The sequence below is a fragment of the Cryptomeria japonica genome, chromosome 9, assembly GCF_030272615.1.
Source record: "Cryptomeria japonica chromosome 9, Sugi_1.0, whole genome shotgun sequence".
In the NCBI taxonomy this organism is placed as follows: Eukaryota; Viridiplantae; Streptophyta; class Pinopsida; order Cupressales; family Cupressaceae; genus Cryptomeria; species Cryptomeria japonica.
Window position 1 is genome coordinate 332,945,253 of NC_081413.1, and position 27,669 is coordinate 332,972,921.

General features: G+C 35.3%; 2 protein-coding genes across 2 annotated transcripts in view; one reads left to right on the forward strand and one right to left on the reverse strand.

Annotated features, from left to right (window-relative positions):
* LOC131029727 (uncharacterized) overlaps positions 1–13,342 on the forward strand; it is a 162,131-nt gene extending 148,789 nt beyond the window's left edge. The window contains exons 9-11 of the mRNA XM_059211618.1: positions 3,169–3,639; positions 3,766–3,838; positions 12,910–13,342. Coding sequence (XP_059067601.1) covers positions 3,169–3,639; positions 3,766–3,838; positions 12,910–13,211 — 846 coding nt within the window. The 3' untranslated portion in view covers positions 13,212–13,342. The remainder of the gene's footprint in view (positions 1–3,168; positions 3,640–3,765; positions 3,839–12,909) is intronic.
* On the reverse strand, positions 6,314–7,216 carry LOC131029728 (uncharacterized). Its single transcript, XM_057960354.2, has 2 exons — positions 6,822–7,216; positions 6,314–6,713 (listed from the first exon to the last, which is right to left on the reverse strand). The coding sequence occupies exons 1-2, from the start codon at positions 7,209–7,211 to the stop codon at positions 6,387–6,389; spliced, it is 717 nt and encodes a 238-aa protein (XP_057816337.2). The 5' UTR covers positions 7,212–7,216; the 3' UTR covers positions 6,314–6,386.
* Positions 13,343–27,669: the final 14,327 nt, after the last annotated feature.

Here is a 27,669-nt window from a genome sequence, read left to right on the forward strand (position 1 = left end):
TCAATTAGAGAACTTTGAAGAAGTGGTAGTTAGAAAGAGTCTAATAGAGGAGATTGATGCAATGGTGCAAGTAGACACTTCTAAATTCTTTCATTCCCTTCTAGTTCAAGCACTTGTATTGGCCCTAGAGTTTGTGGATCGGGATTATATTTTTATATTGTACCACATAGTTGTATAGATTACTAGCTATTGTTTGATAACATGGCTTCAAATTGTAATGTCCCCAAATAGGGATCTTGCACAATATGCAGTTTTTATAATATTTTTTGTGGATATGCAAATTGAAAGTAAAATATGAAAATGCTGATCATCTATGGTAATTTTTAGAATATTTATTTATGAATGCTAGAAATAAAATATGAAACTGATATTATATACTATGCTGATAATTTAAGATAAATTTTAGAACGTAACTTATTTTAAATACTAAAACTGAACACAAGATTTGAACTTAAACCCTATGCTAACTATCATGCTCAGATCTGATAAATAACAGTTGAAAAATTATAAAGTCAAACCCTATATATATTCTAAAATTCATAAATCAGCCATTTACCAGAAGTCACCAGCAAATACTTCAAAATATTCTATTGAATATTAACAATATCCTATAATGTATTAAACATACCAAATATTGCACAAAAGACAATACTGGAATTTATATACACCAGCTTTCAATAATAGTTCCAAGGGTTGTGCTCAATTTTTACAGGCCGTGGCCAAAAGATTGCACTAGGGTTTCGTAGTGCTTCAATCGCATAATTAGTTTGGTGGAAGCTTTTAATAAGTAATTAAATTAGCAAATGCAGAAGTAATATTTTATACCTAGCCAATAAATATATCATCAAAACAACAAAATTTCTGTTAGTTTAATAATTAAATCAACAAAATATTTTGAGTCAATTTCAGCAATAATAATATTATTTGCAGCAATATTATAATAAAATCTTACACATAACTGGTATAAAAATAAATCTTTCACAACAGGAATAATATTGAAACCAACAATGTATGTAATGTATTCAAACTCTCAATAATGTTGCTGATATGAAATTTTCTCACAACCCAGTATCATTTTCTAGCTGAAGCACAATCATGATCCTTGTTTGTAGAATTGCTAAATTGGAGATGAGGGTTATTGTTGTCAAAGTTGAAATAATTTCTAGAGGATTTTTGTCCTTGAATGCAAATTTGAAATTTAAATCCAAAAATGATGATAAAAGATAATGTATTATTTGATATGAGCTTCAACTTATCTTTTCTAAGCATTTTAATTCAGACATGCTATTTATTTATTTTTATCCCCTTAAGCATCAAAAAATACTTTTAAATTACATCCATAGGCCCTTTCTTTGAAATACATTTTAAATAGAGTGTTAAAGCACTTTCTTAAATATTACATTGGCCCTACAAAAATATTAAGTTGCCCATTTGAAATCAAAGAGACTGAGCTTAATTTAAAATATTATTAATTCTTTTAGTTCTAACAAAGGGACATGATAATCTGCCCTTCCCAATATTGCATACCCTCAAGCAATTGCAAATTTGGTTACTCAAGTATCATTGCGCCAATATGTTGAACCTTTGTATAATGTCCATAGAGCCTAGATCTTGTTCTTATCAAATGAATCCACTTCTACCAAAAAGTACTATGCAAACTCAGATGCTCAAGTATCATTAGGGCAACTCAGGTAGCACCTCCTAGAAGGAAATTTATCCAATGCACTGGGAGCTCTGTGGTACTCTTGTTACTTGACTTTTTGTGTTTGATGTGGATGATGGCATAGAGCTTTTGCTTATCTTGAGTTTGTTGAAAATTATCCTTGAGTGCTCTCAACGTGTCTTGGTGATGCTCACCCAAGTATCAAATGGTTGATATCTTGCTATCTGCAAACACCAAATTGACAAAAATTATAACGGTGCCATAAATGGATACATACCTACAAACATGTGATAAAAAATGTTGTAGCAATGTAAGTGCTCTTCGATCCATGTGTTTTGTCTTTTTGTCTATCCACTAGTATCATGGTGGTGAGTTGTGCTTGAAGTAAATCTAGTACTTGTTAATTAAAATTGTTCCTACAACTACACACTCAGAAATCTAGTACTGTTCTGTTTTGTATTGTCACAAAAATGACAAAGGAAAATACCAACACATTTGTGTGGACAACAGATGTCAATACCTCAGTAATAAAATATAATATGATGAAGCTGATCTTTTAAAGCATAACAAACGGCGCAGATTTAGTTCCTCTATAGTAATAATTCATTATGGCATCAATAAATATACACACTCCAAAAGATAAATGCTTCTTTCTATGTGTTTCATTTCTTTTAATTGCTGTACTGCAGAAGCAATATCTGAACCTGCTTCTAGCCTGCTTTTTTGGTCCCGGTGTACTTTCATATTTTTCATCTAGTTGTCTCTAGTTTCCTGGAATCTGCTACAAATGTTGTGCAAGTCAAGCTACTTACCTGGCTTATCATCTTATACAATTAATTTAATAACATATTCAGAAGGCTAATGCCTAGACATGATTGGGGTTACCAAGAAATTTTCCTTTTGGCTATGGCTTCTTCTTTGTAGACTAGATCTTCTGATGCTCTGTTGACTCATGATTGTATCTACAATCTCAATTTGTATGGTGGTATCGTGGTAGTTCTAGCACAATGGTTCTTTTCACATAAACAAGATTTCTCACCTTAATGAAGTTTTTGGTGCTGTCAGACTTTCCATGTGCATTCGTTCATTAGTCATTTAAAAAATTTGACGGAAGGATTACCTCCCAAAGAAAAAAAAATGCTACTAAACAAGCACTGCTCTTTTTCCCAAACTGTGATCCTGGAAGGTAAGTCATGTTTCAAAATTTACACCTAGGCTACCACAATTCAGTCTCAAAAAATTGCATTTGCACGAGCTTTACTATCATAGAGATCTATTTGAGAATTCTCTCTTTATTAATCAATAATTCTCATAACACTGGCTTGATATTGTCTATATATCATTTTATAATAAGAAACATAATATGCAATTTAAGTATGAGTTTACAATCGTAGATGTTTATTTGAGAATTCGATATAAGAAAAACAGTTATCATAACACTAGCCTGGTGTTGTCAATTTGTCATGTTACTGAGACCAACAACATATACAATTTCTGATTTTCAGGTTATCTATAAAGATCTTCCATCAAATTTGTGTGCCCTCCGTGATCACGTAGAAAACAAGGAGACTGCTGATCTGAATTTCCCAGCAAGAGTCCCTTATACAAAATCACCAAAAGCCCAAAATATCCATGTGGATACTGAAGATTTGAATTTAAAGAAAAGGCAAGGAACAATCAAGGGATTAAAGGTATCTGAGGACAAGCCTACGGAACATAGGTCAAAAGTACCGGGTCTTCAGACAAACATGGATATACTGAAAGAAGAACTTTATAAGTTCATTTCAGATCATGGACAAGAAGGTTTCATGCCTCTGAGAAAGCATCTCCGTTTACATGGCCGTGCAGATCTCGAGAAAGCCATTACTCGTATGGGTGGTTTCAGAATTATTGCATCTCTTATGAATCTCTCACTTTCTTACAAGGACAGGAAACCTAAGGGTTATTGGGATAGCTTAGAAAATCTGAAGCAGGAAGTAAGACTTCATTATTTATTTATGCAATCACTGTTATCTGTGTTTATAGTTTAATCTACAATTCTTATTGGCTACTGTTATGTTCTTCATTTTAGAATGAAATATTAGTTGATCTATTGCTTTCAGGTCAGTCATTTCCAAAGGACATGGGGCATGGATCCAACTTATATGCCTAGCAGAAAGTCTTTTGAGAGGGCTGGTATGCAGAGTGATTTTCCTTTCTTGACATGATCATTCCTTCCATTTTATTTCTTCTGCTATTGCATATGACCAAACACAAATAATTATTGTACTCATTATATGCATGGATAGTACTATCAGTTGGTAAATAGCATGGTTTGAAGGGTCCATTCAACCTCTCCCTTTATATAATTTTTAACATTTCTATATTTTCTTTACATCAATAAATGTCATTCTCCTTGAATTCAAGAGTCAATTTTTATTTTTTTGAAACAAATATAGTTCAAAGGAATTAGGAAATTGAGTTGCATTTGTTTCCTTGTAAAAAGTTAGAAGGAAAAAAAAACCTAATTGAAGCAAAGAAGAAAATTGCCTGTTGCTATTTTTTTATTATTAAATTAAAAATCAGCAAATACATCTGAAAAGCCTAAGTGTTGTCATCCTCTGTTAAAGACTAACTTATACAGCTATAAGCTGACACCAGAATCAGCCATCAACATTAAATACGTCTGATAGAAAATTATAGACAAAAGTATCTAAGTCATGAACGTTTGCATTATTACGTCAACATCCCTCACTCAATCTTAAAATATCAAAGAAAATTTGCATTGTTGTAGCAAGTGTACCACTATTGAGACTGCTATGTTTATTCTGAAAGATGTTGTAATTTGTTGCTTCGTATATCTGAGAAGCAAGAGTCTTATGGTCAGAACTACGTGAACTGTATAATCTGGTCAAAATTTGTGATGAACAAAACATGCTCGAAGTATGTACTTCCAATCTCCTCTGTCTACTCTGTTTGGCTGCAGTCTAACACTGTTGTTTCCTGTGATGATTCTCACTGCCAATTGTCATCTGCTACACCCTGACTCGATTTTGATGTCTAAGTATCACTGTTATTCACCATTATAGTGTAATACTAGGCCTATATTTTAGAAGATGGATGACTCATCCCAACTATGCTGAACACTCTAACATGATGCCTATAGTTCGCAACATCTGGTAATCACTATACAGGATTAAAAGCTTCTACAAACCTGTTGAAACACAGAATAATATCCATCATAGGCAAATCAGCAACTTAAATATTGGGGTATAATCTTATGTTATATTGATAAAATTCTCGTAGTACATACAAATATGGAGGAGTAAGCTTATTCCTCATCTATATTTCCAAAGAAATTCCTAAACACTATTTCATTATCTTTATTATAGGGAAAATCAATTAATGGATATTGAAGAATGTTGGACATTAATTGGTCTTTTGCAAGACAACACAAAACTGAACAATGTTTGAGGCAAAGAAACAGGACTCGGACTCGGCTCGGACTCGGCAAGGCCGACTTGGACTCGGCGTCAGACTCGGCTCCAGACTCGGCTGGACTCGAGAAAGTGAAAAACTCAAGAAATTTAGAGATTTTTAAAGATTTAAAACTTGTTTCAGACACCCTTTATTGAATACACCTTTAAGACACAAAAACATCATTAAACTCGGCTCATTTGATTACATACACAAGTATACATCAATCACATAAGCATAAACACAAATTGTAGCTGAAGAAAATAATAAACATAGATATATAAATATTGTCAAATGTATACAATATTACAAAACTCATGGAATAAAAAATCCATGTCATCATATGATCATCATCAAATGTTTCATACAAATACCAAAGGTAAATAGTAAATACTAAATACAACTACAAGTGTACAAGCCTATGGCTCAGAGGGCCGTGCACCCTCTCGCCCTGGCCCCCTGCGAAGGCGTTTAAAGTAGGTCTTGGTCCTCCTGGATGATTCAGCAGCCATAGTCGCTCCCCGTGACACCATGCCATGCTCACCAACATCAGGAACGGGCCGAACGGTTGTGTCATGCTCACCAACATCAGGAACGGGCCGAACGGCTGTGTCATGCTCACCAACATCAGGAACAGCTGTGTCACTCTGAGTCTCAGTATTTCTTGTCTCTGCTCGTGCTCTCTGCTCCTCCTCTGCCATGGCTACAACCTCAGCCTCTATATCTACCTGGTCGATCCAATCAATGTCATCATCACTAAATACAGCTGTAGGAGTCCCAGGAGCTGTCTGATTCTCATTGGCCCACTCTGCTTCAAGATCAACCTCATCTAGAATGATAGGAGACATGTCAACTGTTGCATTCTTTCTCATTCTCAGGCGGAGGTTGTAGTGAACAAAGACGAGATCATTCATCTTCTCCACAGATAATCTATTGCACCTCTTGGAGTGTATGTGCTCAAACATACTCCAATTGCGCTCACAACTTGATGCGCTGCATGGTTGGCTCAAAATACGAATGGCCAACTTCTGAACATTTGGTGTCTCTGGGCCAAAAAGGTTCCACCAATGATCTGAGTTTGAAATGAGAAAAATAAATAAAATCAGTCTCACTCATGAACTCATTTAACAAGTTACAATATAGTATTGAATAAAACTAAAATTAAGCCTAACAATTTATTTTTACCTAGCATCATAGTTGTCCTACCGTCTTTGGCGACAGGACGAGAGAAGGTCTCCCCTTGTGCATCTGAGAACATCTGTCGCTCTCAAAAAAGGTCTATCTGAGAAGTACCAGTAGGTCCCATCTTCTCCATGATTGCATATAGCCCATTAAGGACCTCCGCATCAGCCTTGAAAGAAGGGATAAAACGGAATGCCGGATTTAGATAATAGGCTGCCGCATGGATGGGCCTATGAAGCTGATGATGCCATCTCCTATCAATGATCTCCCAAATGGGACCATACTTGCTCTCATCTGCTCCATAGACGAATCTGATGGCCTCCTTCACCCTATCCATGCCCTCATATATATAGCCCATTGCGGGCTTATCTTCATCCGCAACTCGCAACAAAACCACCAAGGGCTTAACAAACTGCAAAATTGAAAATATTGTGTAATTTAGAAAAATGAGCAAATAAGAGAATACATATAATAAGTTATAAAAAATGAAGTTAAATTGTAGAATTTATAAAAAAATTACCTTCACTATCTCATCACAAGGGACCCAAAAGCCTTGCTCATCAAAAATGCAGTCTGCCATCTCTATCCCTGCAGGGGTGGTAGCATAGGATGAGGAAGACCACTCCTCACCAACAATCATACATCTCAAGGCAGACTTAGACCTAAGCATGGACTGCAATGTGAGGAAGTTTGTGGCAAATCTTGTGATTCCTGGACGATGCAACTCCTTCTGCTCTGTGTATTGTCTCATAAGAGCCAACACCCATGAATGATTATATACAAATTTGCAGACATTTCTTGCCCTTTCTACACATCTCTTGACCCATGGGATTTTTCCAATATCCTCCAACATGAGGTCAATGCAATGAGCAGCACATGGAGTCCAAACTATAGATGGGTGCCTCTCCATCAATAGTCTACCTGCAGCAACATAATTTGTTGCATTGTAAATTGTAATTAATGGAGGTACAAACTACAAGATAGTAATTATGTGGCGTTGTTCATCTAAATCCTTTTTCACATCATCCACCATTTAAGACAAAATGGGTCCCCTCAAATCACTCTCACTAGGGGCTTTGAACCCCGCCCTGCATATGGTAATGGCATCAACCATTTGTTGCCAATAAGGAGACCTGTCGCAAAGAAACTCAATGAGATAAGTTAAGTATAAAAATTCAATGAGATAAGTTAAGTATAAAAATTAAAACAATCAAAGTTATCAAACATAAAAGTTAGTAAAACATTCACCTGGCTACAAAGAATGGAATACAGTTGTAGCTCCAAAACTTGCCAATTGCCATTTTAGTAGCATCATGGACCTCCTTGTTCCAACCCATGCTCTCAAGCGACGGTTGGGACCCAGGAGTAGTGCGAGGCACAAAGAAGGAATCCAACCTAGATTTACGAATCCTAGGTCCAATGGTAACATTCCCACTACAACTACTAGTGGTAGGAGCATGAGAAGTGGCGGTGGCACTGCCACTTATAGAAGCAGAAGCAGAAACGGAAGCACCAGCAGTAGCAAACTGAGTGGGACGATATGGAGGTAAGGAAGAAGGGCCTCCAACACAACCTAACTGTGTCCCTCTTCCTAAAACTGTCTCTCTCCCAATGGCCGCTCGATCCTCCTTTTGTTTCTTTTTTCTTTCAATCTCCTCAACCATTACATAACAATCACGTACGGCCTCAGAGACTGCTTTTAGGCATGGTTCGGCATCATGTCCACGCACACCAACAATATGGTATTTCAGCCTATATCTACCTCCATGGAATATTGTTTTGCAAAACATACATTTTGTTTGCCCCTTTCCTTGCCTTGGAAAATCCTCATGATATTTCCAAGCAGGGTCCTTTCTCATGGGGGTTCTAGAAGCTGAAGTAGACATTTTAGGAAAGTTTTGTGAAACTTGAAGTTGAGGCAAATAATAAAGTGAAGTTTGCTGCAATAAAACATTACAAATACAAAATAAAATTAATACATACATTCAAAAAAACTAAAGTAGGGTTTGTAAATTTTATTTTTTTTAAATTGTAGGGTTTGTACCCTACAATTTAAAAAAATAAAAATTTACAAACCCTACATACAACCCTACATAGTACAACTACATACTACATGCTACATACAAATTACAAACATACAAAAGATCTTGCATACAAGAAAATGTAAAACTTTCAAAATAAATGAATAGAAAATGGAATTTTTGCATACAAGAAACAAAATAATGTTCAAAAAAACAATCTTACCTCTTACAACAAGCTTGAAATGAGCTGCAAACTCTTCCTATCCAACTCTTGATGCACCAAATCGAAACACAATGCAGCTCCAATGTGACAAATTGAAGAAAACTTGAGCTTCCTCCTTGCTGGTTTTTCTTCTATGCACCCTTGTTTTTCTTCCCAACTCACTTTACTCTTCCTTTTTTTGCAAGTGAATGAAATGAAAGTCACTTTTAGGGCTAGAAGACAATTAACATTAAAAAATGGATTTAAAAAAACTTTCCAAACTAATTTTTTTTGGCGTTTTAACTTATGCCAACGCTGGCCGAGTCCAGGGCTCGGGACTCGCCGAGTTTGGCGAGTTTGGGCCAAACTCGCCAACTCGGCGAGTCTGGCGAGTCGCCAGACTTGGCCGAGTCCGAGTCCGAGCCCCTGGGACTCGGCCAGCTTGACTCGGACTCGGACTCGCCGAGTCTGGGCGATTTCGGGCGAGTCCCGTTTCTCTGTAGACTATATGTGGCCAAGTGCTAACTGTGCTTCATTACTTAAGGTGGCTAATGTCTGAAAAGAAAGTAGAGATTTGTCCTAATAAATTTTTGGTAAAAGATATTGAAACAAGTTCAAAGCGATGTTATAAGGGGACACTTTTCATAGGGATTACCAATTGTTCCCAACCTCAAGATGTTTAAGGGATGCAGGGAAGGTTAGGGAACATGCTTAGGGTCATCCTCCACGAGGAAAAAAATCAGGGAAGATCCTGGAAATGGTCATAAATTGGCAAGGGGATGGTAGGGGATAGTTGGCCATTATGGCTCGACAAGCAAATCAACCTTAGAGCCATCAACCACTTAGAAAAAAAAAAGAAGACATCCCGGAAACAGGCATCAATTGGCAAGGATGATAGGGGATGGCTGGCCTTCGTGGTCTAACAAGCAAACAAAATCAGAAATTGAAATAAAAATGAAAAGAAAAAAGAGAAATATAAAGAGTATAATATTTGACCAAGACTGATATGATCCTTTCATAGACTGAATTTCTATTGCACCGACAAGTGGATGGCTGTTTGTGTGGTTTGCTATGCCAACCATGATTTTTTTTTGAGTAGAATTGTTTGATCGTCCTTCTTTTTGGTTAGTTTGACTTCTGTACCTCTTGCATTGGTTAGACTCCGTAATCAGTTTGACTTTTTAATTGCATTTGATGATGTGTGTTACTTTTAATCATAGTTTACAGGTCTTGTTAAACCTAGACAAGGTTTGGTCTGGATGGTTCGTTTCATTTAGAACCTTTTTATAATATTTAATAATTTCTTTAAATGGTTTTTAATATCAAATATTATAAAAGGGGAAAATTATTGTTTATAAAAACATTTTGTGCAGCTAACTTTCGATGGATTGAGCCTTTTGAATTGTCTATATATTTCTTTGTTTGTATTGAGGACTTTAAAAACAACACAGTTCAGATTTCCAGATAAATTTATATTATTGTCTACTTGTTTGTATTCTTCACGGTATGGCTCTTAGTCCCTATTCAATGCCATGGAGCTTTCTCATTGCTTCAAGCTTTAGGTGTCGGTGATTGGTTCTTTGATCCTCATGAAAGCTCTTACAATACACGAGTGAGTTTGCAAACTTCAGATTGTATATATAAAATTAATATGTAGATAATTTAGGGTTAAGAAAGTATCATTAATATTTACCTTGTGTAATCTGACAAAATATGAATTCTATGATATGGTTCTATAATGTATAGGACGAATGTCTTATATAGGAATAATTGAATTTCCTATTTTAATAAATTTCTTTTTTTTTAATTGCCATCCCCTATTGTTCTCTTTAAAAAAGGCCTCCCATCCTCTACTGTCCCGAATACATGCCCCACCATCCCCTGTTGCCCCCATCCTGCAAATGTCTGGACCATGGTTACAAAGTTGCATCGAGATATCTTGATTCTTGATACCAATAAGAAAATTTATTGGTATACAAGCTTTCATTGCCCATCACAAAGGCTCTTCTTGACTCATTGAAAATCTAAACGGTAGCTAGGATTCACTTATACAAGAGTTGATTATGATGAAGAAATCGGTTGTGTGCGCTTATTCAAATTCTTCTAGGAGCTCCTTAAGTCAATCCTCAAAATCTACAGTGTGATTCGGAAACTGTACCAAGTCATACTTCTATAGAGAGCACACATAATCAATAGATTTAAGCAATTCCTCTTCATCCAGTGATTGTTCCTCATATGTTTCTTCAATTTCAAACTGGGGATCCTCCTAATAGAGCCCTGAAGAGGCATCAGATGGAAATTCTTTGAAAGATGGGATGCACTAAAGTTGGATTTGGTGAGCTTGTCCATTGTGTTATTCCCACATAGCCAATATCCCAGTCAACTAGGATAGACCTCATATTTTATCGAGTTGTCTCACATTATGTATGCTTCTCTTGCTGACATTGACGATGTTTCTTCTAGAATCTACCTTTGACTTGATCAGAAGGAGCTATTCCAATGGTGAACTGTATTGATATTACAGCTTGGGAAAAGTGCCAAAATTTAATCTATGCCAAGAGCTATTGAAGGTTCTCATGTTCTAGGGGAGAACTCGTTTTCTTTCTTATAACATCATTAGTCTCATTCAGATATTTGTACTTTATTTCTTATGGACTCTTTATGCTTGAAGGAGTGATTGTCCTCCTCCTGTTAGTGTGAAATGCTTGACTAAATTTAACATTCATCCCCTTTTTGGACAGTTGTACGACCTCTTGATAGAATAGAGCCCGTTCTCGAGATGACACTCAAATGACTTTAATATTGAGGCACCTTCTCTTAATGATTATGAGATGCTGATAGCGATAGTTCTTCTGTGATGCCTATAAATTATGCTCTTGATGATCTCGATTAGTAATGAGTTTCCCACATGCATTATTGATGATAATGTTGATGAGTTGCTAATACAAGATGATGATGAGTGGTTGTCGATTGTAGAAGATGTTTGAGGTGTTGACAGGCGTTTCAGGTAATGGGTAAATTTTCAATAGGTTTAACTCTTGTTGATGGATTACTTTGATTCTACGTCTACAGCTCCTTGTATCTAATGGGCCTAGACATGCTATGCGTTTCTCCTTCAAGATTCTTCAGGGACTGAATCTTGCTTGGGATGGGACGAGTTTAGAAATCCACACTTTCAATTGTGGATGGAAGCCAGCATATGCATATACAATTCTAAAATTCCAGTGACAACCTTGAATTTTTTTTCGAGTGTAGAGGGCGGGTACTGCATAACAAGAAGAAAAAGTGAAAATGGTCCACTAAAACATTGTAGCATATAGGGCACAGGCAGATTTGGCTCATGAGGTGATGCACATTCTTAGCACTTGGAGATATGTTTTTGATTACTTCCAAATCAGGATTAAGTTATTATGCAACATAATTTTGATCCTAATTATGAATAATTTTTCATGAAGCGTTAATATTTGTGGTGGACCTTTTGAGGACATTTGTAGCTATCTAGTAGATGTGTATGCTTCTAGACTCGTTTAGTGCCTTAACCTCAATATATCTTGGGCCCATTAATAGTGATAAGTCACAACTTAAAACCTAGCTCTTTAGGAGGTTTATGACTAAGGAGCATACCTTTAATTATCTACAAGAACAGTGATAAGTTACAGCGATAAAGAGGCAGTGCCCTTCGTAACCAAACATATTATCTCTTCCCCATATTCTCTCTATCGTGTAGTTGTTCTATTATGATGATTCAATGACTACGGAGACTCACTCATGCTTTCTATTCAATAATAATGGTTAAGGAATAACTAGATTTACATAATATTTAATCTAACACGTTATAATTCCATTCAACTTGAGAAATATGCGACTACAAAAGTAGATCAAATGTCTGTCTTGAGTGGATAAGAATGGTGCTGGTTGTGACATTGAAGAATTCAACTTACGCATGAAACTTTTCCTTCCAGTTTGAAGATACAGGGTAAGTTTTTGTTGCAATTGTTTGCTTCAAATATTCGAATACTTCTTGACAAGTATCAGACCTGTTAAACTTAACATTATTTTTGAGCAAGCAGTATTGCAAATAGATGTGATAATACCTCATTTGCCTCGAAAAGCCACTAACCCGTGATGCATTCAAATAGGAATATCAACTTCATTATGTTCTCGGAAAAAATGAAAGTTATAAACCAAATAGCTACTTGTCTCGAATTCTCTTGTGCATGTTACCAAGCTAAGGAATAATATGTAAAAATATAAGGAAAAATGAGGAAACAAACTTGAAATGATTCATAATTTCTTGGTTTATTTAGGGGATTATAGTGTTACTTGATAAGCCTCTTCACTTGAGTTGGATAATAGCTATTGATATTAGTGTTTGTGTCATGCAGGACGTTATGATTTAGCTCGAGCATTTGAGAAGTGGGGAGGTGTACATGAAATTTCTCGCTTGCTTAAGTTAAAACTTCGTCGTCCTCGAGAATCGATGTCCCCTCTTGGTCAAGAGGAGGAGGATGAGGATGATGAGGATGATGATCTCTTTAGATCTAATATGCAATGTCAAAGCATGCTTGGCATTCATCCAAATAATAATAACAATAGTAGCAGTAGCAGTAGCAGCAGCAGCAGCAATGGTAATTCAAAGAAATGGCTTGCGGCTCTAGATGAGTCAAATCCAAATTGGGCAGGTTAACAAGGTATCTACGATGCAATGAAAAAATTGCTTATTTTAGCTATATATTAAAGTCCAGCAGTTTTCATTGTAGCTCCTTTTCATTCTTTCCATTCAATCTAATAAAAAAATGTTCATGCAAAAAAAAAAAAATAATGTGTAAATGTTTGTTATATAATCTAAATGTCTAATTGTTAATAATAGTCAATTATAGCTCTCTTTCTTAAAAATAAAATAGAAAATAATTATAATACCATCAATTTCTAATTTATTTAATATTATCGACAACAATTAAGTAATTTTATAATAAATTAAAATAATATATAAAATTTAAATTTATGAATTGATTGGTATCAAGCCAAGAGCCATTGTAAGATGGATAGATAACTTATAAAGTATTGTAATATCCATTAAAAAAAAAGAAAATCTCAAAACATTTTTGAGAAGTTTGGGTATGTATAAATCATTGTGTAAGTAATTCAACATGAAAGTAATGTAATTTTAAAATGATGGTTATGAACAAGCACTTTGTTAAGTAGATTCTTCTTTTTTTCATTTTAAGTTTGACACAAGTAAATTTTATTGTTATAGCATGTTGCTTTGATTTTTATAACTAAGGATGATCATTTGAATAATACCTATATTTAAGCGTGGGATTTTTTTATTTTTTTTGGAAGTTTTATAACAAATCTTTTATGAAAAAATGTTGCTTTGGTTGTTGGTTAGAATGTTTAGCAAATAAAGAATTCAAAATAATAATGTAATTGAAATTTGCATAGGACAGATTAATTGGGATATTCATAAAAATAAGTTAAGCAAAATAATTGTGCATTGAAGTGAAGTTACCAATTATTGTGTCCTCCTAAACATAAGGTGACTAGGTGAAAAGTGAGCGATAGTTCAATGTTTGTTACTCATGGGACATGAAAGAGGTCAAAATAAGTAACACAGACACTTTTTTTGAAAGAATTGAACATATCTTCACAAATTATAATATAATGGGAGTGAGGTTCATAGAAAAAAGTTAGGATGAAGAAAAATCCTTATGGAATTGGTACATCTTAGAGTAATTTAGAGTAAATAAATATAATTTTGCAATAGCAATTAAACTAACATGCCTATCTTTAGAAAAAAAATATTTTAAAGATGTTGAGAGATCATTTTTGAGTTTCTTTAATAGATTTTGTTAACACACACACCATGAATAGTTTTGGGGGCTGAATTTGGAACACAAATATATATCTTCCAAAAGATTCAAAGCTGTAGTAGATCAATGTACCTATCACTATGTAGTCTTTTGCACCCTCTACAGCCATCGTGAGTTTTTGTTTGCATAGGCATATACCAACAAGTTTCTATCCCTTGCAAAGATCAACAAAAGGTTTGTAATCCATACATAGGTGCTTAATGCTTACAAGCTCCTAACTAGGCACTCAAACCTACATTCATTTGTTCAATAGGTCTTTTATTCTCCAAGTCATCTTTTATGCCTCCTTCAACACCCAAGTAACTATTAGTGGTTCTTGACAATCATAATAAGTTGCAAGTATCTAGATTTATTCCTCACACAATTTGCATCACTTCTCTGGGCATCAACAACAAATGTTACACCTAAGGTGAATTGTCCTTCTACTTTCTCTTTTATTTTAGATAATAGTTATAATAGATTAGTGCATAGAAAGAACAAAAAACCTAGGTTAATACATCATTAAACAACCAATTAAATCATGACAAGTAAAAAGCATCATGTACGCCTTGCTGGAAAGGCCATCATTACCTGGCACTGTGGCAGATCTCCTACTATCTCCAATAAATCGCCGCACGCTTTGTGAGTTACTCAGAGCGAAAATTTGAGTTGCATCGGGAAAGAAGGTCTCAATTTGCAGAGAAACAGAGTCGATAGCTTGCATTCGAAAATGGGAGGAGATCTAAGACGCGAAGAACCTGACAACACGTCGACCTGGAAAGCAATGCCTAAAGTCTGGGAAAAGCTGGAGAAGGGCTCTCTCACTAGCTTCATGGAAAAGCTTGAGGACTATGACAAAGGTAGGGTTAAATTAGTCGTTTCCAAGATTTCTGAAAACTGGTCTAATGGCTCTTTTAAACTTTACGGAGTTAAATTTAAGTTGGACGCTGGGCTTATTTCAACTATGATTGGAATGCCCCACACCGGGCTTAACTTCTTTCGAGACCTCAAGGTCTCCAACAATGCGGTTACCCTGTTCCCGCGGAAAGAGAAAGAGCGGGCCAAAATTGGCAAGGCTACCGGAGGCTACTACGATGCTGCAAACATCAAGAAGTTGTGGGGCTGGGTCTTGGACGCAATCATAGAATATATTACGGTTGAAGGCCGTTTCTCCAAGGCCCACACCTACCACTTTGTGCTCTTAAACCATTTCAGACACGACAAAAAAGTGTCTTTGCCCTACTACCTTTTTCGATCCCTCTCCAGGTCCCTAAACAAGCACAGGACTAACCCTTCCAGCCCGATTCTCCACTGCGGGCTCCTGCTACTCATCTATGAGCATTGCAAAACCCTCGCTCTGCAAGAAAATAAGCGTATTTCCGCTTCCCCAGGTAAAAGGAGGATGGAAGAGGGAGATACTAGCAAGGAGAAAGCGTCATCCAGCAAGAAAAGGAAAAGCGCCCCCGGGTTGGAAATTGAGGACATTGTCAAGGAAAGCAGTGGTATGGAGACAAACGACTCTAACGGTGAAGATAGTTGGAAAGAAGAGGAGCTGGGCAACGAGGAAGAAAGTGGAGATTTCGAGCCTGGTCAAGATAGCCCTATTCTAAGTGATCACCCTGGTAAGAACAATAGCCATCTGATGGAGGAGACGGCTCCCAAGGATGATGAGGAAACCGAAGTTAACTCTGAGAAGGAAACAAACAAAGGCTCTAAGAAGAACCTGACTGAGGAAAGGGATAGCAAGGACAAGGAAAGTGCTGGTGAGGGGCTTACCCTGGATAATCTCAAGAAGCTCTCAGAGGCCAGAATGAATTTCAACAGATGGACTTACGAAACCCTAAAAAACCTGGAGAAGAAAGGGATAAATCCGGATAAAAAGAGGGTGGATGAAAACAGAGAGCATATTAACTGGAAGCAAGAAATGGAGAACAAGGTAAAATCGCTGGAGGAGGGAAAAGAAGCGATGAAAAATCTGATGGGAATTATCCCAAGTATCCTTTCTGCTGTCACCAAAAGCCTGGAAGATATTGCCAAGGTCTTTGACCATACTCGTAAACCGGTTGTGGATCTTGACCTAGAGGAGGAGACCATCCAAATTGGAAGTGGTGGTGATGCTACCCCGGCGGGCGGAACTGCGAAGAGAACCAAGGCCAGTATCAAGAAAGTTGTGGCTGCAGCGGCCAAGGACCCTACCAACTTCAAAGATAACATCGAAGAGCTGCAGAAAATTAGCAGCACCCTGGCTAAAGCCCTAGATAAAATTTGATAAAATCTGATTCCTGGATGGCCTGCTGGCTTTTCGGGGCTTTTGTGGGTTTTCTCCGGTTTTCTGCTGGTTTTTTCCCTTTTGATCTGTTCCTCTTTGTTTCTCGTGGCTTTGCTGTTTAAGTCTTGCTTGTAAAGGGTTTCGGGGCCCCTTCAAAACCTGCTTTTTCATTAATCAAAAACAACCAAAACACTTAGAGGGTTCATTTTAGCTTCTTTCATATGGCACCTTTGCCTCTTTACATGCCTTGTTTTGAAGTTTTTTCCATATTAGACCGACAAGTTGTAAGTTTCCAAAAACATTGTCTCATCAAAGTCTTACCTTGCTTTCTTAATATTTAAGAAACAATAGGATACAATCTTCATCAATTTGTTTTTTTTTATAATCACTAGTTGCACTCTTCCACACTAACAACACTTATTCCCTTACAAATATTCATCTATTCGTATTTGTTACTAATATCTTACTCTTGCTTCACGTCATATTCCTCTAATCCATCCTAAGATAATTCTTCTTTATGCCAACCCTCTCATAGACACTAATTATATATTGTAACACTCTACCCATAATCACTCAATTCTTTATATTTCATGACCCTATTCATCATATATCTTATGCCTCCTAACCTAGTTCTTGGCCTCCTTGTTGTAGCTCACCTCTCAACTCTAACATGGACACATCATCTCTCCTTAGCTCTTTTGAGGATGTCATCTTCCTTCTAGCTCCTAACAATGTTAATCAATAAGCTTAGGTGGACATATAAGATCTTAAAATTGTTGCCTAACTCCAAGAAGTCCAAAATAACAATAATCATGTTGAATGGTCTAATCCTTTTGGGCTCATTGATATGTCAGGCAACCTCTTAGTTAGTATTTTGGGTTGGATATGTTCCAAAATATAGACCATATAATGCATGCTTTATTGCCTTAACCTAATTTCTTTAGTGCTTCTTCTTGTACTTCTTTTCACATCTTTATGTTTTTAGTTGTTGTTACACCTGCTTCTATGACATCCACTATTGCTACCCATACCCCCTCATAATCTTGTCTTCCCTACTTCAAACAACCACCATTATTTCAACCTCCATCCCACCATTTTCTCACAATAATTTATTTCTCCAATCACAAAGAAGAAATTTTTTCCCTCTTTGACATTCTCATCCTTTACTTCACATATTTCCATAGGCCATTTGGAAGTCCTATTTCCATGGCTGGATATTGAAATTCAACTCATCTTCGTAAATAAGCTTCACTTAAAGATAATGAAGAAAACTAAGTTTCAAAATTATTCTAGTTTTGTTGATCTTTGTACCACTTTGCATGATTATGAGATGAGAAATGAAAAAGTCCTATGCACATCTCATCATCCTACTATTTCTCTTCTTCCTAGTACTTCCAATTTCACTTCATCTTCTTTTGAACTCCCCAACAAAACTTATACAAATAATTTTAATTATAATAAAAATGAAAAAAAGAAGATAATGTCAATATGGTCAAACAATCTCCACCTCTTCTTGCACCTCCTCCTCCACCCTTGCTTCTATTAATATCATCTCCTTTAAACCAAAACCTAACTTTTAAAAAGCTAAACTAGTCAATTCTCATTTATCTAACATACAAAAATTCGCAATATTGAGCTTTTCCCCTATGCCAAAGGCTTTTTTATTGCTTCCTTCACATCTCCGGTTGATCGGGATTTGGTTTTGGGCATGATGGCATGTTAGAACATAATGTTATTAGGGATCACATCCTTATAATATTTATATATAAGGTTATAAAATCTTATATACTATATGCTTCATAAGCATATCCCATTTGAAATAATTATAATCTAATAACTATTAGATTATTAATTATTTATGAGTGGGGGCTATTGAAAATGTGTGACTAGTGAAGCCACCCTTCCTCCTATATTTAAGGCGGTTCTCTCTCATTTGGGAGTAGTGAGAATTTGAAGCTTTATAGTGAGTTGTATATCTATGCATTTGAGGTATTATTGGTCATGTGGAAGTATTGGAGGAGTGTCCCCAGGTTCGAGTCTATTTTATGATAGACTATATTTGTAAGTGTTTTAATAAAATGATGCTTTATGGGGGTTTTTACCCGAAAGGGTTTTCCCTGTGTATATCTTGTGTAATGTGTACATTTATGCATGTAGGATTCTCATTTCATTTATTTTATGATCTTTTTTATAATGATTAGTATCCTAAGATCCTAATTTCTAACATGGTATCAGAGCCTATTAGGCTATACTAATCATTTTTATAGATTATTCTATAAGATCTATAGAACTTGATGGGAAAATTCTTTATGCTCAATCAACATGTATGTTATATCATTAAGTAATTTCAAAATACTCATAAAATCAAGCTTCCACATTCAAGTAAGTATACTCTGTGAGCCTACCTTGAGCGTAGTTTGAAAAGCATGTGTTTTCTTTTATTAGTATTTTCGAAACATGTACAACCATTTATATTATTTTACATTAAATAAGGACAAATTTGAGATAGATATTTTTTTTTTTGAAATAAATGACAAGTATGTCCCTTTTAGTGAAAAACTACAATCAAATAACTTTAAATATTCTATTTGTATTGATAAATACACGGTAATCAACAATAATTCTCAAAATTAATTTTAAATTTTCCAAATCAAATTCATATTAAGTAGCTGATTGGTAATTCATAAACCTTTTAATAAATTACATCATCAACTTATAAATTTTTCTTTATAATATCTTGAAATTAATAAAAATATATATTTAAAATTATACATTATTTTAAATATCATGCATAGACTTGTATAAAAAAACTCCTATAAGTCTCATAAGAAGATCTTCTACTTTTCATTGTCATATTTCTTTAATCTCCATGCTCCTCATTTAAAATGAAAGACTTGTCCTTGTACGAAAGGTTAAGGAGGGCAAAATGGGTCACAACTCTTCACATATAACACATTGTGTTTCAAACTTTTCAACTACTCTTAACACATGAATTTTATGTTGAAGACGTCATTTGTGTTCACATTTACCAAGTATTTTTTTAAAACCATGAATTTTTTTGTTTTTTTTAAACCATATAATTTAAGAATGTATAGAGTCTATACGGTGCATGAATCATTCTCTCTTTCCATCACATTCCCGATTTGATCAGGTTCTAAACTCTTTGCAGTGAGATATCTTTTCTTTTGACAATTTCCCTATATACATTATATTTAAGTAGTGACTTAAACCTTAGTGGGAGCTTATGTATGGCTAAGGTATTTAATTGAATAATCCGCGTGTGTTATTTCCACTTGAAAAATTTCCTTCATGCTCAGTAGCCTTCTTGTAGTTACATCTCACATATGAAACCAAATTCGAGTCATTTCTCCTTGAAATAGATAATGCAACTTAGTGTGATGCTAGGTGAAATTCGTAGAATTTTGTTTCTACGTCACATCTAAGTGTCTTATCAAAGGATTTTTGTCTGAAAAGGAATGACCAATAATGCTTTTTAGATTTTATGATGGATCATTGTTCTCATATAACCACTTTTAATTTCATAAAGATGATATCTTTGAAGTGATTTTAAGATTATGGAGTATAATCTACATTATTTTTATTAATATGAGATTAATTTCATAACAATTCTAAATGATAGTTTCAACCTCATGTTCAATAACGCCCTCGTCTCTTTCAAAATTTCTTGAGCTTTTTATAGAAGATATTGAATTAGAACTATCAAAATAATGATATATTAAAATCTACACCCCTTCTAAGCATATAAATTGGCCTAATGGTATCTAGAAGCAAGCCATATACTTGAGGTCTCTTTGTCATTTTAATTGGCATGTTATTATTATGGGAATATCTTAAACTACATTTTGATAGGGTGATTTTTGGTATCCATTGTCATTATTGTATAATTTGTCTACCTATGGCATTTCCCATCTACTTTCAATATTTAAAAAAATACAATAAAGAAAAGAAAGTCTTCATATATATTTAAGACCCATGGAATGAATTTTGAATCTTCAATCAACTAACTTTGCTTCAATGTGTCACATGCCCTTCAAGTGGCCCTTCCAAATTACTTATTATTATCTATATTAGTGCTTATGATGCATTTAAAATGTCACATACAAACTAGTAGGAATAAAGGGAAGGAAAGTCATGAATTATCTTAAATTATTTTTTTAGTATTTGATGAAGGATATGCATTATATTAACATTGAGGATATTCCTACTTGTACTATGTTTGATGTACGAATGATTTACTATCAAATTATCACAATGATCATCTATAGATAGAGGATAAAATATTTACCTATGAAATATAAAGGCTATTAAATATGCATACGTAAATTTAAAAATTTCTCATTAGCATCTTTTTTTTTATATCCAAGTGATTTGTTATTCTATTCTATATTTGATCCATTTTCTTTCAATCATACTATTAATGGGTGACTATCGCCCTTATAAACTGTCTGGGGAGCAAACCTAGAAAGGATAGCTCACTTGATTAATTTTTTTAATGGATTATTGCTATATAGAGTAGTATGTCTACATCTCTAATTATTCATGCTTATGCTCATGAAAATATATGTTGATTTCCTTGCATTGGATTATATTCTAAATTTATGAAGAATATTATATGATCTTTGGGAATGAGAAATTCATATATTTCTTTCTTTGCACCAAAAATCAAGTTTAATTGATTGCTATGTTACTAACTATATTGTTTCTTCTATGGCGAGGTTATGCCTTCAAAACATATGGTGCAAGTGCTATTACATGGATGGTGGAATACTTTAATAAGAAGACTATCTTCTATGTGTCTTTGAATCAAATGGGCAAAATATGAATGTAGCTCTTGAAGAATCAATATGGCCTTGAAGATTTATGGAAGAGTTCCATTTGGATACATATGAAAGTACCATATGACTTGAAGTTACTTTACTCTTTGTAGAGAATATCATTTCTAAAGATCAAAATGAACACTGAAGATCATGGGCACCTCACTCAAGTGAAAGCATTCTATAATAAAGGCACCTTGAAGATCATGGGCACTTCACTCAAGTGAAAACATTCTATAATAAAGACACTTTGTAGATCATGGGCACATGCTATATATTGAAATTTTAGCCATCACTTTGAAATCCTCTATGCAGTGATTGGCTTTAGGTGATGCCATTAAGGGGGACTGTACATGAAACCACCTAGTGGCTAAATCATAGATGTAAGACCTAATAGTTATAAGACCTTTAGGCATTATATGCTCCAAATTCAAATAATGTTTGGCCTTAGGTGATGCCATTGAGGGGGAGTGTGCATGTGAATGACACCACCTAGTGGCTAAATCCTAGTTTTTAAATCCTACGGGTAGGCATATGTCCCAATAGGTATGAAATAAGACCTATATAGGAATTAGTAAGTCCTTTAAGCCTGCAGATAGGCATATGTAAGTCCTTTTTTATTTTAAATACTATAGGTAGGCATTAGTAAGTCCTATAAGCACATTTGTGCTTAAGTCCTACGAGCATATTGTAAATTCTTCTCTTTGTAAATCTTCCACTTGTGAAAGCATTGTATTAAGTCCTACGGGCGCTATGTAATGAAGTTGGGGAGAGGCTAATTTGAGGAGACCACGACTCCAATATAATTTTTTAAGACCTCATAGCATCATTTTTAAAACATCGGGATTATAAATTATGACAAGATGACTTTCATGTAGTTTCGAATGCATGATCTTCATGTTGGCATATATTTGTGTCCCTATTTATCACTGTCAAAGATGTTAGATGCAATGATAGTCCCAAAGACACTGAGAGGCGGGGGGTGAATTAGTGTCTAACCGGTTAATAGAATATTTGAATTTGTTTATAACTTTGTAACCCAAATTAATGTATCGATAAACAAGAAATAGTGCAGTAAAAAGAAATAATAGAGACAACATAAATGCACACCATAACACAAGATATTTTGGCGAGGAAACTCGGTTTGGGAAAAACCTCGGTGGGATTTGTGACCCACAATATTTACTCATTGGCCAATATGAATAAATATTACTTACAACAGGGGCCTGCACATGCAGGAAGGCCAACAACCTAGAGCTCACTGCTCAATAGAAGAGTCTCACCAACTACAAAATGGATAATTAAATTCAATACAATGTACTGCTCAAAATAGCATATGCAATGCTTGATTCAGTACTGGTTTAAGCTTTGTCAGAAACCTTAACCAAAAACCTTGTCGGTGAGTGATATTCACTTACATAACCTATCTGCCTTATTACAAAATCCTTTCGCTATCTTCTACATAATATTCTTCTATTCCATGCTATTACAAAAATGACTTATTAGATCTCATACATATATGAGTCTTTACAATACATCATGTCGACTTACAAATAATTAATTACATTTACAATATAATTCATATAAACAAAACTTAGTCTCATGTCGGCCTGAGTGCTGGTATACTTCATTTCCAGTGTAATCTGGATGTTGGTGAGTGACCTTGTTGTGCCTGCCAGTGCCTGTAGATGATGTATGTGTTGCCGGTGAACCTGTACAACCTGTTATCAGTTGGTTGCCATCAATGACAACATCAACCATTCTCATTGAGTGTAGAATGCCAACAATCTCCCCCTTTGGCATTGATGGTAACACTCATGAGAAAAATCCAAAACTGTTATCCAAAAATGAAATCCAAAATCTGATCCCAAAAAAGTGTGCTCCCCCTAAGCAAGTGATCTCTTCTGTGCATTTATTTTTCTCCATACTACTCTCCCTTTGACATCAATGGCAAAGGGTGTCAAAAAGAATCAAAGAATACAAGAGTTATACCTCATAGCCTATAACCGGTTGCTTACAATTTGAAAGATGTCCGCCAAAATTAGATTCAGGCTCTGCATGAATTTGTTACTGTCAGAAAGAATGGTTTCTATCTGTTGGATCATGTCGGTCAGATAGTGCATCTTTTTCTCTAGTGACCGTTCTCCTTGAATTGTTGCCTTTGATAGCTCAACCCGCTGAGTAATAAGACTGTCCAATCTTGGACCAAGTTTGATTTTCAGTTCCCGGGCCTTTAACCTTATCCTTGCTTTCTCTTTCTCAAGTTTCTCTAACTTTTCCTCATAAAATGTCATTTCCTGTTCAAAAAATGGTCCCAAAGAACCTATCATATTATCCGCAATGTCATCTATCTCCTTCTATGTCTTCTTAATTTCCTCATCAATATCTTCAGTCAGGTGGTGAGGCTTGCCAACTTCTCTATACAACTCCTTATATTCCAAAATTGTTGAATTAAGTACCGGTAATAATGAATCCATGTGCTCGGTACAGTCTTTGATAGTTTTTTCAAAGAATTCACCTTTCTCTTTATTTACTCTTTCCTTTACAGTTTCCTCATTTACCTTATCTATTGTTAGAACATTTTCAACATTAAATTTGGACAATGCGTCCAATTTACCTAAAGAATCATCAATATGATCTATCTTACAGGTTGGTGCAATCATCTTCAAAATAGGTAATGCGTCATCAATAGCCTTAAATGCTAAGGCATTGCAATATGTTATCCTCTTAATTGAATCCAAAAGAACTTATGTTACATTAGTGGGTCTGAATTCTCCACTGGATGTGCTTAGTTTAACAGATACTTGCCCAATTGCCTTAACTATCTCTTCCTTGTTTCCATCAATTGCTTCCTCTTTATTTACATTTTCTGTCGGTTTCTCTATCTGTGTTATTACCTCCACTTCTTGTGGTTTTTCAGTCCATGTAAGTACCTTTGCATCTGCCAATTTTTCAATGTTCTTAGAATCAACAGTGTGTGCTAGTGACTCAGAGATCGCATTGTTCTTAGCATCGGCTATCTTAACCTCTGCAATCTCTTTATCCAAAACAATGTTAAAATATTATGTATCAACATTCATAGTGAAAAGAATTTCAGAATCTGGGTTAGTGTCATCATGTGTTACTTCTTCAGTTGCCTTATCCAGTTGATTGCCTGTATGTACCGGTGTATCTTAAGTTATTGGTGGAGTATCTTGTGCTGGTGGAGGAATGTTATTTGTAACCTTTATAATAGGTATACTACCAATTTTTCTTTTACCTTTGTCCTTTTGATATACCTTCGCAAAAGATTTATCCATTTTCTGTCTCTCTCTTTCCTCTTTCTTTTCTAATTCAACAAAAAATATGTCGCATTTGTCTGCAGTTTCATCAACAATTTCTTTTACTCTCCCAACCATTAGGCTAACCTATCGGTGTCCACTCACAAAAAATGACCGGTTTGCTTCAGAAATCAGTTCATCAATTTCCTCTTTAGAATTTACAAAGTGCATTGCCAATAATGCTTCAATTTTTAACTTTTTATCTAATTCCATCACTGACATTCTTTTAGCCTCTAATCTTAGATACAAGTCATTCGGCAGATCATCTACAACTTCAATCAAAACCTTCTTATAGATGTCTAGATGCAAAATAATACTAGCCTCTATTGTCTCCTTATCAGAATCTTTATAAGAATGATACAATTTGCTCACATTGCTGAGATTACCTTCTTGTGTATCTCATTTACCAGTTCCTCCGGTGTAAGGGTATCAGGTGTCTTAGTTTGTTTCTTCTTAGGAGTTAGCTTTTTCTTAGTCTCCCTTACAGCCTGTTGCTTCTTCCTTAAAGTTCTAGTCCTTTTGGGAGAAGGAGAGGGTACCGGTGGGGTTTTTCTCTTCTTCCTTTCAACTCTCTTGAACTCAGCTTCTTTTCCCCTGTCTGTATCCGAAGAAGTGACAACCGGTGAAACATGAGTTACCGGTTCCAATCCTGCCAGTTCACTAGCAGATATACCACTCAAGTTCATTACATTTTCCTTAACCTCCTTAGCCATCTCAGATGAATTTTTCTCTTCATTTTCTCTGCTTTTGCATCGAAACAACACTCTCAATGGTCTCAGCACTACCAAAAATTTCTTCAAATGGTTCCTTAGGTGCATCAAGAAGTGTTTTAGCATATGCTTCAAGAATATTTAGATCAACTTCATAACCCATTTTTGTTATCCAAATAGTTCTAGGAGTAACAACTTCCTTCCAGGTTTCATCACGTTTGATTACAAAACATGTTTGCTTGTCATATTTATCTACAATGCTTTGTGGTAACCTTTCTCTAGCCTTCATCTTAGTTTGGAAGTTTTTGAAGTAGTCTGCTATAATGTTATCACTGTTAGAGCCCATACCAGTAATAGCTTCCATGATTTGTTTGCCTACCGGGATGTCATATCCATAGTCCTTATGACCAATGTTGGGTATCTCTTTGGTGAAGTAAAGCATCAAACACACAAGTAGGTTTCCAAAACGGAATGTCCCCTTCTTGTCACCCTTAATCTTTTTTAGGTTATCTATCAGTTCATCCTTAAGCCATTCAAAGATATCAATCCTAGCATTGTTCTTGACTATCTTATATGCACTATGAATACATAAGCTAGAAACTGAATTTAATGTGTTTGCATGAGTTACTCTATAGCCAAGTACCATGCTCACATATCTCACATTTGCATCAGTAATGTCATTAACCCTAAGAGATCTGTTGTCGGATGTGGCTCCGGTTAGGTCCATAACACCCTTGTTAGGTATCTTCTTTGTTTTGTCGGTCCTACTACCGGTTGAGGGTAAACCAGTAACTACCTTGATTGCTTCTTGTAAGATTTTAAAAACAGAGTCTAGCCACATAAACTCTCCATGAACTCTGCTCAGTACAAGATGAACTACCTCCTTCAGAAATTCAGGTATGTTCAAAATTTGAACAAATCCTAAGTCTCCTACAATCTTGTGCTCCAGTTTAACCAAACCTTGTTCATCAGTAATAACATCATTGTACATGTTCTTTAAGTCACCAGTCCCTAAATTTTCTATGTTGCAGTGAATATAAATCCTCGGGTCTTCGGCAAAAACGACTCCCTTCAGAATTTTAGAGAAGGCTTCGATGGAATCATCTTGCTTGGCAATTTCAGGGATGATTTTAAATACGGGTCTAGGGCACTTAATGTTTTCTACCACAGTAGGGTTTGCAATAAACTCAGATACAAAAGATTAAGATGCCATTTTGAAAGATAAATACCTCTTACTTGAAATCTTTGAATGCCTGAAAATACCTTGATGCTTCACCTTAGGATGCCTTTGCTCTCTCTTTGCGCTCTTCGAATGCTTGGATGCTTGGTGGATTGAAATGAGGGTTTTCCGGTGCTTTATAACCAAAATATTCTCCAACTACCGCATTAAATGCTTGTCGGATAAGTGAAATCTTAAGATATCTGCCGGTAAAGAAGAAATGTGTCTTCTTACCATCAACCGAGGGTAGAATGCATGATTTTCAACTTGCTACCATACCCCCTAAGAATTATTCCTTAGTTCGATGAAGAATCTCCGACCGGTGGAGGATTACTTTGTTCAACTGGTGTAGAGACAGATTCATCAACTCTCTGATCTCCCTTCTTACTCCATTGTTTTGAAAATTCTTGCTTTATTTCATTTACCTTTTCTTTTCCTTTCTCATTAGATCCTTGATTGTTTGTCAGTATAGTATTGCTTCTACAAAATTTTGCAATATGCCCAATCTTGTTACATGCACAACAAGTTACCTTATTCCTCTGAATAGCTTTTCCATATCCTTGACCGGTTTGTGTTCTGCATTGCTTAGATAAATGTCCAAATCTACCACAAACATAGCATTTCACATTCATTCTGAAATTTTTTGAATTGTGACCAACTTTATTGTATTTGGAACATTGACCGGTGGGTAAGTTTGTATTCTGATTATTTCTAAATCTGCACTGATTTGCTCTATGACCAAATTTGTTGCAATTGAAACATTTCCCATTAAATTTATAAGCATTAGGTTGTCTTACCGGTTTGCTATGATCTTGATTATTTGGAGTCCTGAAACTTTCTCCATGTTCAAATCCAAGTCCAATTGTATCTCTGTCAGGTTTTTGTCTTTTCAGCATGTCATCAAGTCTTTCTGAACTTTTCTTGAATTTGTCTTTGTGTT

Bases quoted from the DNA above. Each gene is read 5' to 3' on its own strand.
- LOC131029728 (XM_057960354.2), bottom strand. From the start codon at position 7,211: ATGGAGAGGCACCCATCTATAGTTTGGACTCCATGTGCTGCTCATTGC. The intron at 6,714-6,821 runs GTAATTTTTTTA...TCAATTTTGCAG, and splicing joins CTTGTGATGAGATAGTGAAG to TTTGTTAAGCCCTTGGTGGT.